This window comes from Cupressus sempervirens, chromosome 9 (genome assembly GCF_028749045.1).
Source record: "Cupressus sempervirens isolate cs-2001-9-10 chromosome 9, ASM2874904v1, whole genome shotgun sequence".
Lineage (NCBI taxonomy): Eukaryota > Viridiplantae > Streptophyta > Pinopsida > Cupressales > Cupressaceae > Cupressus > Cupressus sempervirens.
In genome coordinates, this window is record NC_143126.1 from 506,350,257 (window position 1) to 506,364,819 (window position 14,563).

General features: G+C 34.3%; 1 protein-coding gene across 1 annotated transcript; it reads right to left on the reverse strand.

Annotated features, from left to right (window-relative positions):
• Positions 1 to 1,921: 1,921 nt before the first annotated feature.
• LOC149539559 (uncharacterized) lies at positions 1,922 to 13,687 on the reverse strand. Its single transcript, XM_089800787.1, has 4 exons — positions 13,472 to 13,687; positions 3,154 to 3,252; positions 2,946 to 3,054; positions 1,922 to 2,817 (listed from the first exon to the last, which is right to left on the reverse strand). The coding sequence occupies exons 1-4, from the start codon at positions 13,669 to 13,671 to the stop codon at positions 2,614 to 2,616; spliced, it is 612 nt and encodes a 203-aa protein (XP_089656913.1). The 5' UTR covers positions 13,672 to 13,687; the 3' UTR covers positions 1,922 to 2,613.
• Positions 13,688 to 14,563: the final 876 nt, after the last annotated feature.

Below are 14,563 nucleotides of genomic sequence, written 5' to 3' on the forward strand. Positions count from 1 at the left end.
TGAACTTATTCTAATTATTCATAAGACAACTAATTGCATCCATAACTTGAAACCTAAGTAGCTAAGAATTCTTTATTATTTACTAACTAAAAAGTGAGCGAACATTTTTTTGGAAACAATACACTCACCGAAATCTATATTTTATACATTTAAATATTATAGAGAATCAATAAAGTTATAAAGTTTATAAACATAGATGATTTAAATGATAGATTTAAAGAGATGGTATACATATCTTGGCCCTTATAACTGCAATTAATTTAGAAAGCAATTCAATTTATATTGTAAGATTTATTTGACGTAATGCGAACATAATAATGATTTGAAAGGACAACTGCTTCTCTAACCCCCTTTGTATTTTTGGAACTATTTTTTTCAAATGACAATTAAATTTTTCACTGCCTATTTTATTCATGGTCAATAGGAATCTCAATAAATGATTTTATTTAAATTTTAAAAAATATGGTGAATTATAGAACTATAAAAAACATAAGAAAGCATAAAAAAATCTATAAATCTGATTGGTTTTCAAAAAATAAAGTGACATCTCATGATTCCCTTTGACAGGAACTAATAAGGTGACTGTTAGATAGATGTATTTCCAAGCTTGATTCTGAGCTTTATTTCAGCGCTAAAAGGGTCGGTATGGTTGATGTTTATCTTGATTCATACATGATTTGACTGCAAAAGAATTGAGTGCATGAACTTGGTTTGAAAGCTGCTTAACATCCTGTGCCATATGGTTTGGATTGGAACACATAAGATGCACAAATGACTGGAACTTCGCTATTTTTTATTCTAGCTCTATCGATGAGATTGTGATAGATATACATGTGCACTTACGTGGAGTTACCTTCAACGGCCCCTATTTGTATGACTGAAAGGCAAGAAGCTTTCAGAAGTAGGAACAAATACGGAGTCATCAAGAAGGACATCTTGCATCTTTTCGTGGCAAGAGATAACAAATACTGAGTCTTCCAAGGTGCTAATTCTTCATCGAAAAACAAAGCGATAACACAACAGTCCTTCCTTTGAAGAAGATTAAATTTTTCAAACAACAATTTGAACATTATACATCACAATCGTGTAAGTTCATAACAAATTTGAGTTACTGCAATTGTTTTCTGGGTAGATTAATTTGAGTTACTGCAATTGTTTTCTGGGTAGTTTGTGTTAGTGTTTTCATCAACCTTTCAGATCACAACCCATGATACATCATCAGAAAAGTGATATTTGCATAATACAACACTGTCACTGTTAAGTGACTGTCATTGGAAAAAATAGAATCATAACGCACATTTCAATCTACCACCTAGTAAACAAAACAAATATAAAATAGGAAACATGATTTCTACACTACCAAATAACTGCAAGCAAGTCAGCTTGTTAGATTTCAATGCACTATCATGAAAGTTACGGAAAATCATAACGTGCAACATGTAATCCAATATTCCAACACCAATAAACAGGACCACAAGCAGGGACATACATTTAGATATCAACACACTTGTAGGAGCTAGATTATAGTAGTACTTTGAATTGGTATTTAGTTTATAATATAGCAAATTTCACAATGTGAACTTACAATGCTTAAGCAATGCGTTTAACAAGCAAATGTCCTAGTTTACAGATTCCAAAATTTTATCTAAAGCCTTGTGTCCCGTAATTACAATTTAGATGAGTTCACTTGCATATGCTTACAAAATTTTACTTTAATTGCAGTTGCTCCTCGTAAGTGTTAACAATGGACCATATTTTAAGTCTCTAGTTCTAATTAAAAAAACCCAACAAGCTAGTTTAAATTGTACTTTAATTGCAGTTCCTCCGCATAAATTCATAACAATAAACCATATTTATATTTCTAGCTCTACTTGCATTGTTAAAAAGACCCAACAAGCTATCTTTAAAATAAGATACCAGCTAAAAAAATTACGTTCCGCATGCTAATTTTTGAGAGTTTGTTATAAAAGTCATTGTGCATCAAACGCAAGACAAGCATTTTTAACAAAAGCCTCGGTTGCTTTAAACCAGTGCCAACCTTTACCCGCAACAAACATGAGTGCAAATATTTATTGCTTCCCAGGAAAATTAACAGGGGAGCATTTGTGGAAAAGCAAAGATTGCACACCCGACTTTGAAGACTTGATGCAACTAAGAGTCAAAATATATGAAGCATGCAAATCTGACAAAACTTTGTTTGGAGCAGATGGGTGGAAGATAGCATCAGTTTTATAAAGCCACGTTGTTAAACCTAAGTACAGAATCCTCCAAATGTCATTTACCCTGTTCAAAAAATTCATATTGAAAAGTATTCTACCGCCTCTTCTTGCCAGACTTTGAAGAACTTGACTTTGATGGGGATACAATTATGTATACAAACAGCCCCACAATTGAGAGTACAGATGTAACTGGTCCATACTTGGCCGCTAATTTCTGCAGGAAAACAATTGGATCAAGTTAATAACTGACACAATCTTTACAAAGAAAACAAAAAGCCACAAAATTAAAAAAGAATGAAGTATATAATGATCTTACCTTTGCCTGAAGTGAGTTGCAAGTACCACAAGGAAAAAGAAACAAATTGAGTTAAAAAAATCCTCTGAAAATATTCTTTTACTGAACTAAAACATCTACAAATAAAATCATCTTCAGAACAAGACTTGTAAAGCAAAAAGCAAAGAATGAAGAATGAAGAAGCCTCCGGTTTGTTTTATAAAAACCAAAAACTTCATTAAAGGCACTTACCCATTCATACTTCTTTTCAGGTGGTCTTTCTGCAAGGATATCAAGAGGTTCAATGGGAGTTGAATAAGCTTCCTGCAAACATGGTAATTTGTTCATTAATAAATTCTAATGTAACTAGCAAAAGCATGACAGCATAGAATTGCGCCACAACACACAGCATAAATGGAAAAAAATACCACCCACACTCCTGATCAACAAACCTGCAAAGCAGACTTGGCTGCAACACGATATTTCACAACTGCGGGTCTTCCATAAAAAAGCCCTTTGACTTTTGTTTCCAGAATAAATAAGTGAGAAACAGAAGCACCACTGCAAAAAACTCGCCACTGATTAGAATTCTGCTTCACATTAATCACTTCTGGTGTATTCTGTTTAAATGTTATGACCAGAAACAAATAATAAACTTACACGTCAAGCTTATCCCATGAAGATGAAGTGTTACCGCTTACAAGATTGAACATGTCACTAGGCCAGCTATCATCATTGAGACTGATGTCATAAGCTGTACTGAAATTAAATAATAATTCTGCTGATTAGTGGCTCATTTCCAAAATCAAGAACTATTACTTTGCTAAAAGAAAAGAGGCCAGTGCAAATAAGTCATAATTAAGAAAAACACTTTCTACAAAATGGCAGAACTAATCAGCTATTGGTCACAAAAGTGTACCCTATTCTATATAGAAACTACAATGAAACACACTACAGTGAAATGTGAGTCTGTTCAAGCAGAATAGATTGATTTATGTTATATCACATGAACTATTAATTCACAGATTATATGGTTGTTATATATGTCTAGCTGCATGCATTGTTATCAATTATAGTTTATCCAAGGGTAGGTATCCATCATCATTGAGACTGATGTCATAAGCTGAACTGAAATTACATAATAATTCTGCTGATTAGTGGCTCATTTCCAAAATCAAGAACTATTACTTCACTAAAAGAAAAGAGCCCAATGGAGATAAGTCATAATTAAGAAAAACACTTGCTACAAAATGGCAGAACTAATCAGCTATTGCTAACACAAGTGTGCCCTATTCTATATAGAAAACTACAATGAAACACACAACAGTGAAATGTGTCTGTTCAAGCAGAATAGATTGATTTATGTTATATCACATGAACTATCAGTTCACAGATTCTATGGATGGTTGTTATCTATGTCTAGATACATACATTATTTTTAATTACAATTTATCCAAGGGTATCCCAAATGTTGCAAATCGGTAGCTGACAAGTTCTATGATTGTCTTCTATGACCTCATTCATTTTTTTGACTTCATTTTATTCAGGTGAATATCCAAATGATGCGAACTGAATCAGTTACAGTTACTCATGTCCTCTAAACATTGTTCATTCTCACTCAAACCTGCCGGAGAGAAACCCCACAGGAATGAGTTATCACTTATCATCAAAATATAACTGAAAAAAGAAGCAAAGGAAAGGAATTGCATGAACTGGAATTATGGTTAGTTCAGTAAGATCCTCGCTATCTTTGCAAATATATAAAGTAGATTGTCGTTAAAACTCTTTAAAAAAGTTTTCCAGATATTTTTAGTTCAATCAAAACTTCTGTCATCCATAGCTTTGGTTTCAAATATATCTCTGAAGGCATGAAATTAGTACCTAAATTTAACTTTTTGAAAAGCTACATATCTATGCATTTCTTGTTAAAAAAAGATCTACTTGTTATTGGGAACATATATATGGCAGACAACACGCTTGCCTTTGCAAATTATCTGTTGATGATAGTAGCAAAAGTCTCCAAAACTTTCAAACAGAGGAAACTGATCAAAATAAAGCATAAAACACATGTCCTTATGTACATTTTATTATAGTATTACACAACCATGTGTATTTGCAACTATAACAAGGTTCAAGAAATCATAATGACAACAATCAGACAGACCTAGGAGATTTTATTTCAAAATTTAAACACTCAGAAGACATTGTTAATGTAATTTTTCTTGCCATTTTGTGGTCAATAAATTCTTTCATATATCCAGGATTTGTTCCTTGTTTTATCAACAATTAACATCAGCCACTAGTAAAGAGATGCAAGACAAGGGAGCAGGTGAAGTTGACATAACAAGGACAGCACAAAGGAAGGTGTGGTAGGTAGCTCAGTTAGCAACAAATTAATTTGCCTATGCTTTGATAGGTCCTAAATAACAATCTGTTCCAAGAGATGTTAAAATTTGGAATAACAAGGACAATGCAAATAAGAAGAATGTGGGTAGCTCAGCTAGCAACAAGTTAATTTGCAAATACTTTGATTCGTCCTGAAGAACAATTTGATCTAAAGGATGTTAATATCTGTGTCACTGTCATTTCTTTTTCAATCTAAATGATACCAAGTTCAAGTCCAACCTCTGCAACAGTGTAGGGAATATATTTGTTGTTGCAGGAAACAAAGCCAAAGCTATATCTTTACTGGCAGTCAATGGAGCAATTATCTATGAATATGGTCGGCTTCTGTAGTTATCTGGACATTATTTTCTCTGTTTTCAAGTTATTTAAGTTATTTTTGTCTTCATCTAACAAATGAAAAATCTCTTCACAATATTTGTTGTCATGTGAACTTCCCTTGAGGTGTAGTACTGTACGAGACACACCTAACCCAATTTATGTGTGCTTCCATCCTAGGGTGTGTGGCTTGAGTTCTTGTCACACCTGGGCGTGTTTTCTCATTCACTGCCTTCTACGTGGTATGCTTGTAGTAACATTACATGTGCAACCACACTAGATGTGTGCAATACAGCATCATGACATAGGAAGATTTTTCAGCTTTAAAAAAAAAAAAAGGTATTCTGTTGTGTCCATAATATGGGCATGCTAGGTTTGAACTTGGGCCCATCTTTGGAAAAACCTTTTTATATCAAATAAATGCACCATGTATTCTGTCTATCAGAAAACCATTCCATCTACTCATATAACACTAGAACTCTTTCTTAAAAGAGAGAAATACATAAGAAACGTGATCAGGTCATACCCACTACAACAAACAACTGTCTCCATACATATGAGAAAGGGCCATCAATAGTAAGCATTAAGGTCTTGATGAATCATGTTCAGAGGCATATATTACATCGGAGATGAGAAGAAACAATACCACAGGTAGAAAATCCATGGTTACCTTAGCTGACAGAAAACAAGAAGAGATAGAGGGTAATGTAGATGCAGATACGAAACTGGGTCACACAACTATGAACGCCGCAAGTGACAAGAGTGAATGAGTAAGCTCTTTCAAATAAAAAATCCAAAGCCAGGAAGGGTAAGGTAAATTGACTCTTTATTCTGGCTCACAGCCTATTTTTATTTCAAAAGAAAACTATAGTAAGGCTAGTTTGCAAACTTCTGACCGTCCAAATTGACTGAGAAATCTAAGGTTTAGCTTATTAATTGTTCAAAATATATTGACAAGTTTGAAGCAAATTGATTCCACTTGATATATTTGGTGTTATGTTTGGAAGTGTTTGTTTCAGTGCTCCACAAAATAGAGATAACATCTAGCAAAGTTTTGAATCTAGGAAACATATGTGTACCCCCTCACAACTGGTAAAACTTTTCCCACTTTATCAGATGCATAATGATATTTTTAACTTCAAGGTATGAGGACCTAAATCAATGACTTTATGTTATCCAAGAAAAAAATGAAAACTAAGCTACCATTCTCAGTATTATTCAGATCTGAGTTTGATTCACGGGCTTGGTCAACAAAAGGGGGCATTGGTTTCATTTTGTATAAAATCAGATATATATATATATATATGCAGCAATATACCACACATGGTATCATATATTGTATAATAAACAGTGTTACACGGGGACTTGGATTTCTATTTGACTTTTGATTTTTGAATGTTACTATTGGATATGTAATATGTTACTATGTTGAATGTTCAATGGTTCTAGTTCATGTTGCAATTTTGCTATGTTCAAGTATTTTAATTTGGTATGTTCTACTGAAACATCATTTCATAACAAGCATTTCAAGTTCTATATGTATACTATACAACAATCCTCCCTACCCCATCCTCCCCTTGCCGCCGTCCCAAAAATGAGGATCATTTCCCCCCGTCCCGGAAAATCGTCCCAACATACCCTAGTACTAGTGTTACATTGATAATAAACAAACCACAATTTTAAAAAATTAAAAAAATACAATGTCTATTACTCACAGAGTAACGAGAATCGAAATCAGATTGGAATCAGCAAAGGCCGAAACAAATCACAAATTGGCCATGAATCGAAATCAAATCAGCCACGAATCAATGAATATAACTTATTTCATGCACCCTTTATTGGATATAACTTAAACACACTATAACATCAACAAATAGAAGCTAGCATACATAAACAAGAAACATAAATGATAAATCCATCACATACATTAAACGTAAAATGTAAATTATAGCTGAAGTAAATAGAAATCATAGTATCATAATGAGTCAAAACATAGAATGTATGTAAGATGAAGATCCATAAGACATCAAATGATAAATGTATGTAAGATGAAGATCCATGAAACATATGTCTATCAGTATCTGTAAACAAAATGAAAAAACAAGACTCTAGCTCAAACCTCATCATCCTCAAGCTCAACCACAACCTCAACCTCAACACCCTTTATTGAATATAACTTAAACACACTTTAACATCATCAAATAGAAGCTAGCATACATAAACGAAAAACATAAATGATAAATTTATCACATATGTTACATGTAAAATGTAAATTGTAGCTGACATAAATAGAAATCATAGGATCATAATTAGTCAAAATATAGATTGTATGTAAAATGAAAATCCATAAGACATCAAATGATAAATGTATGTAAGATGAAGATCTATGAAACGTATGTCTATCAGTATCTGTAAACAAAATGAAAAAACAAGGCTCTAGCTCAAGCCTCATCATCATCCTCAAGCTCAGCCACACCCTCAACCTCAGCGTCTAAGTGTCTTGTTTGCTTTCTACAAAGGCGTCTAAGGTAGGTCCTTGAGGACTATTGAGTTATAGGCCCCGCATGTAATATGGGCTCACAAGCAACAACACTAGGGCATGTGTTTGTGCATGCACGTGTGCATCTGCCAATACTTGAACATGCTCTAGCCACCTCCTTTGCCATGGCCACAACCTCAACCTCTCTATCTACCTAGTCAACCCACTCATGGTCTACCTTAGTGAAGACCAGATCCACGGCCTCAATGAGCCACTCTAATTCTAAATCAATCTCGTCCAGAATGATCGAAGAGGAGTCAACACCGAAAATATGTCTAATCCTAAGACAGAGGTTCATGCAAGTGATTTTTCGCAATTCATGAAGTCAATTTTTTGGATGAATCACTGAATCGGTAATTCATGGCAATGAAATCACCAATCTGGTTCAACGATTTGAAAAAAAATCAAGAAGCATGAATCAAATCGCCAATCCAGCGATTCACACAATTTCTAGGTGAGTCTCATTACTATGATTAGTCAAACTTGAATGTCATGAAATATATTATACATTAAGTTAAAAAAACACTAATGTCAAGCATCAACAATGAGCCATTACTGATCAAGCATCACCATCCTTATTATTGCAACATAATAATAGACATTGTACACTAACTACATCATCCCCTCCAGAGAAGAAGATGTCTTCCAATGATAAAAAAAACAAGTAAGCATCAAGTAACATCAAGGAAGGTTCTCCAATCTGATGACAATACTATAGACAAAAAGCCTCTAGGTGAACTTGGAAGCATAGTTCGCAAACTCAGGTTCGAAGAGCACTTGGCAAATGCAATGAGTTCAATGAGGGGGTCTAGGGCCAGCACCCCCAAAATGTTCAAAGTGGGATATCCCTCATAAGGTCTAAGAGCATCATTCTTGGCATGCACCCTATCAAAATATAAGGCGGGGTCAAAGGGTGGAGCACCCAACACCATGGCTAAATTAAGACCTTTGCAGCAAACATCATTTTGAATTCACTTGGTTTATGACTTTGAATTGATTAGTATCCATCTGGTTTGGGAGAGATTTTGGCTTTCTAGGGAAACTTGGAAGTAAAAATAAGTAATTAACAAACACCAAAATTTGCTACATGTATGCTCAAGTTTGTCCCAAACAAACCCACAAGTCTCTAGAAAGACCCTAGACGACCCTCAAGGCAGACCAGATCCAGACCCATATCCAAGACAATGCCTTTTAATCTGAAAATTGGGCCATTAAAGCAAGAAGCATCCAAACTAATAAAATCAGAGATCATATTTCAAATCAAGCATTCCATATGGATGGAAAAACTGGTGCCAATAAGGAAGAAAAATGGCAACATTCACTTATTAGATATCTTAATCCAACTTTCTTTTTAATCCAATTTCTTTGAAATACCCTATACACTCAAATTCATGGATCAAGATTTCCAAAATATGTGAAAATAAAAATGTTTTCAAGATAGCTCTAATAAAATAAAGTGGTCAAAGATGAAGGCCAGCCAATGTAAAACTTATCTTTCCACCAAGCGGACCAAATTTGTATTTCAGATTATCATTCAAAATATCAAACATTAAAGCTATCTTTCAAAGGGAACATTAAAACTATCTTTCAAAGGGACACATACATAGCCTTCGCAGATTAACAAACATATGAAAATAAAAATGTTCTCGAGATGGACATTCTAACTCTAAGAAAAAATTTGGTCAAAAATCAAGGCCAGCCAATATAAAAGTTATCTTTCCACTAAGGGGAGCAAATTTGCATGTCAAAGAGTACCATCAAAATACCAAACATTAGAGCCATCTTTCCAAAGGACCTGTACAATTTTTTCAAACTGTGTGGGTATCACAATATTTTGTCTACTAGATGGATACACTAGCTCTGGTAACAATTTGGTCATAAATGAAGACCAATGTGAAGCTACTTTTCCACCAAGAGGAGGAATTTCTCTCATAGATGGAAACTCTAGCACTAATAAAATATGGTCAAAGACGAAAACAAATGTAAAATTATCTCTTCTACTAATTGGAGCAAACTTGTATACTTAAGTATGCAATTCACAATATCAAATGTTGGAGCCACCTTTGAAAGTGACATGTATATAGCCCTTAAGGGATTATCAAAGTCATCTCTTTCTGACCTAGATGGCATCACAAGGTTTTCAAAAGGGCGATCAGATGACATTTTGAACCTTGAAAAAAATTGAGAGATGCAAGGAGATGAATGTTTACTTGAATCCAAAGTAGTCAATCTTTGCTATTGGTGAAGACTAAGTGGTGGGAAAGTTTCTAAGGATGGCGTGGGCATTTAAATTGAGATTTGAAGGAATCATGCAATTTGCCCTCCATAGTCAAAAAAAGGATCCCCGAGTCTTAGAAAACTTGACTTCATGACAAAGTTCATTTCAAAATTTGTCACCATTCAAACCTATCACCATAATGCTTAAAGAAACAGCCAATTCAAATAAACACAAAATGGGAAGAAATTGCTCGCGCTTATCAAGGAATGTTTTGCAAGTCTCCCTATCCTAGCTAGTCTTCACTTCAATGAAAGCTGTCTCATATGATATTGCAGCAAAGCAAAATACTGCAATTATGTTATGACTAAAGGATAAAAATGAATATCTTATATCATTTGCGAGTCTTACCTTCAAGGATTATAAAAAGAAATATAGCTTTGTGAAGAAACAAGTATATGCTTTAATTAAGGCTCTCAAAATATCCAAGCACCTTATGTCAAACAATGAAATAAAAGCCTTGGTCATTTACCTTGGTGAAAGTTAAAATGGAAGGTAAAATATGTCAAATGTGAGGCGGCGTCATTACAAAAGCTTTGGATAGAATACAATGTAAATGTGAAACCAACGAAGCTTGTTAGAAAGAAATTTTCATACCGACACTTGGCCAATGATAAAGATAGGAAAAATCTATGATTTTCTTACAAAAAGAGAGAGATGAGATACAAACAGGTTGTAACAGAGCTGCCGGAAACTCATTTTTCCCTCCTTGGGTTCGCTATACACGTATCCAATTTGGAAACATGTCTGTTACTGCCTGGGTAAATGTCAAATATTGTACCCATGTTCAACTAAAAAATGATTTTCCAACAGTGCCAAATGCTATGTGATTTGATTTTCTTAAAGATTTGACCTGAATCTTCCCAAATTCAATTCGAAAAAATTGATTAAAATATTTTTTTTAAATGGAATAAACAAAACCTGTACCAAATGAGAATGACAAATAAAATGTTTCTCTGTTTCTGTGACCCATTTTTAGGGTTATTTTCTAAGGCAAATCTACTATTTCTACATATTGTAAAGTGTTAACAAAAACTAATAAATATTTATGTAGCATTTATGTGTCAGACAGTAATGAAAATCTGCTCTAATAACTTAGACAACTGTGTTAAATATAAGTGTACGTGTTATTTATTAATGTCATATCCAGCCATATCCATATTGGGGATCATACAAAATTGCAGTCTCCATACCCACTACTGTATCTGTATATGTATCCATACCCATATAGCAACTTTGGATTGTAAAGAACCAGAAGTGGTTCAAATCAAGCAAGTTGACATGTGCATGATAACAAACATAGTTGGAATCAAAATGACATATCTGTAAAGGGAGTAAATATCCCTTTGGCCTAGATATGACTTAAAGTTAGAGACGGAAGTTAAGGCTGTAGGACCTTCAATTCAGGCTCATCAAAGGAGTCATTTTCAAGATGAACTTTGATGAAATCTTACTTGGATCAAGTCTCCTGAACAAAAGATGTACTAGCACAATGAAATGATTGCAACGCAATGTGGATAACACCTCACTAACTCACAAAATATGAATAAACCTTTTATACCTTTGCTGCATCAATAAATTCCAACCTATCGCAATCCGTGCCAAATAGTTTTTCATTGTTTTTCCCTTCCAAATTAGCCTTTGACTCTGTAATTTTAGCAATTGAGTTATTCTTGCTTGGTACCATCAAGTCTAATCTACAAGTAAACTTTGATACCAATGTGTGGCATGTTTGTTAATAAGCAAACAGAACTACATAGAATATTGTCCAAACACAAAAGCTTTCAACACTCGAAAAAAAATTATAGCACCTCTACATCCAAGACATTGAAGGATGAGGAATTCTTATCCATAATGATACTCGCATCAATACTGACAAAAATAGATGCATGAAATTGATGGAAAAATTCTACGCTAGCCAACCAACCTCGAAATAGCCTTGGCAATATGCACAACATATAAATACATGGTAAAACTGGCCAGTAACATCACACCAAGTGTGCTTGAGCTCACAAAAATCATGACTGGATTTTACAGCAACCGTTCATGATTCTAACGTAATTATAGCTTAAGCCTTAAATTAACATTGACAAAACATCACAAATTTTTTAATCTTATGGTATAACAGTTCATTGTTTAAAAATAATGAAGGCACACCTATGTACATGATATCGGCGCTGTTGAAGCTACACCTAATAATAATCGGTTAGAAAAAAAACCTTTCTGCTTTTATAGTTAAAGAGTTACTCACATCCAACAATAATAAAAATAATAAAGGTATGGCCGTGTGCATGACATCAAATGCTTTTGAAACCCCGCCCATAAATAATTAGGGAAAAAATAAATTCTGCTGTTATTGTTAAAGGGTCCATTCGCATCGAACCACTAATCAAAAGAAAATACAAATTCATATATACTGCCTTCATTGTACCATCATCTGAAACTGCTAAAATGACTTGCGCCTCTTTGTGACTACTTACTAAACCACGTGACAACTAAAATGCTCATAAGGAACAGATAGGAATAGCCGAACTAAGGACCAAAAAACATCTCTTAATTCCACAGCAGAAGCTCAACCCATTTCATTGCAAGGTGACATAATAGCCAAAGAAAGCTAATAAAATAATAGAAGGGTGATTCACTGAATCCCTGATGTCTACAATTAGATTCTCCGTAGTTGGAAAAACATTAAGTAGCAACACCTACCTTACTTTGAAAATGTAGATGTTTTTGAAAATGGCATACTGAAGGCTGCCCCACAACTAAGGAGGTCACGAGCAACAAACCCCCGCAAGTTTTAGGGAATACAGAATGGGTTTAGAAAACCTCAATGTTATGAACCAATTTTTGGACCGTAATCATATCAGAAAAAGATAAATTCGGGGAATCGAATGGCTTTCATCCCCGATGCTATCTAACATTGACTGATACTATTAAAATCCCTCATCAACCATACGAAATGAATCCAAAAATATTGACCATGAATATGCGCTGAAACAAGTGCAGATCATCACCGGAGTCTTCTGGAAAGTCAGTTGGGATAATATTTTGGGAGAAGCTCGGCTAGATTATAAGGGAAATAAAAACTAGCGATTTCCCCGGCAAGATCGTGCAGCTTCTGTTAGAGACTCGATCACTTAAAGCTCATAAGAGGCGTACACCCACAAAAAATTATCAGATCTGCAAGCGTCTAGAACAGTTATATCGCCATAGAATAACCAGACATTTGATTCTCGAATCTGTCCAACGGGTAACTAGTCTGTAGATTTCCTGGTCTTGTTTTTAATTGGGTTATTCCGAAGACAGTGTTTGAAAAACTTAAAAATTTGATCGAAACAGGCCTGATCTATTTATTGCATCCAGAATCCCATCATTTACATCTATAATAATAGATTGTTCTGGAAAATCACTGCAAATGACACGAAATAGAAGGGTTAACTTACGTGGACCCGCGATTGTAGAGATCGATGGTGACTGTGACTCGCTCGGATTGAGAAGAAACCTTAGACAGAGTGGCCTTCTTGTGAACCACCATGAATGGTATCTCCGCTGAAAAAGCCGCGCACAGCAGGCTTAATATAACACCGACAAATAAAAACTTCGATGCTTCCATTCTTCCCAAATTCCGAATTACAGAGGACATATGTTATGAGAAACAGAAGAAAGCCTTCCACTATCTTTGGTGATATAAGTAGGGAGATTTTTAGTGTTTTGTGGTAAGATCTCCAATTTAAATCGCTTCTACTAAATGTAGTGAAGTCGTATGCATTTATGTCTCCATTTTTATCTTCCCCGATAGTGGTTAACTATAAACGACTAGTTCAAGATATGCCCTATGACCTTGATCCTATAACTAGCACTTAGCACCAAAGGGAGGAAGGGGTACATCAATAGTGGCAAAGGGTGGAAGTCTAGATAATATGGTTCTCAATGTATATTTCGAAATTACAAGGTTTTAAATTTTTGTTTATTGCTTGGTCAAATTTTGTATCTTCACAAGATATTTTTTCAATAATTTAAAAATCAGAATATAATTGTTTTCCTTTTTTCATTAATTAACAATTTGGATGAATGGTGGTCCGTGCATAGATACTGCACAAAGTCTGCACCTTTTAGTTTGACAATCTTTAGCTTTTATCAACTAAGTTCTTTAGGAAGTTTTTGATCAATTTGTGAAAGGTTAGGAGGATGTTTCAATTTGTCATTAAAGATAAACAAGTTTCATCAAGTTATAATTAACATATGTGTAATTTAAGCTATGTAGACAAAGCATGCTACCAATAGTTTCTCCACAAAACACATATTTAATAATCATCTTCATTCGACATAAACATAATAGATGCCCACAATGTAATACACATCAGATACAATAGAGAATATGGTGAACACCAACATTGATAGCTGACATTGGATGTATGCAAGTATGCATAAATCAGTAAACTTCATCACATAGCCAGAAGGAGCATCTTTCCATCATACCTACAACACAACAACTTTATATATTAGGGAAATATGATATTGAAATGCATAAACGT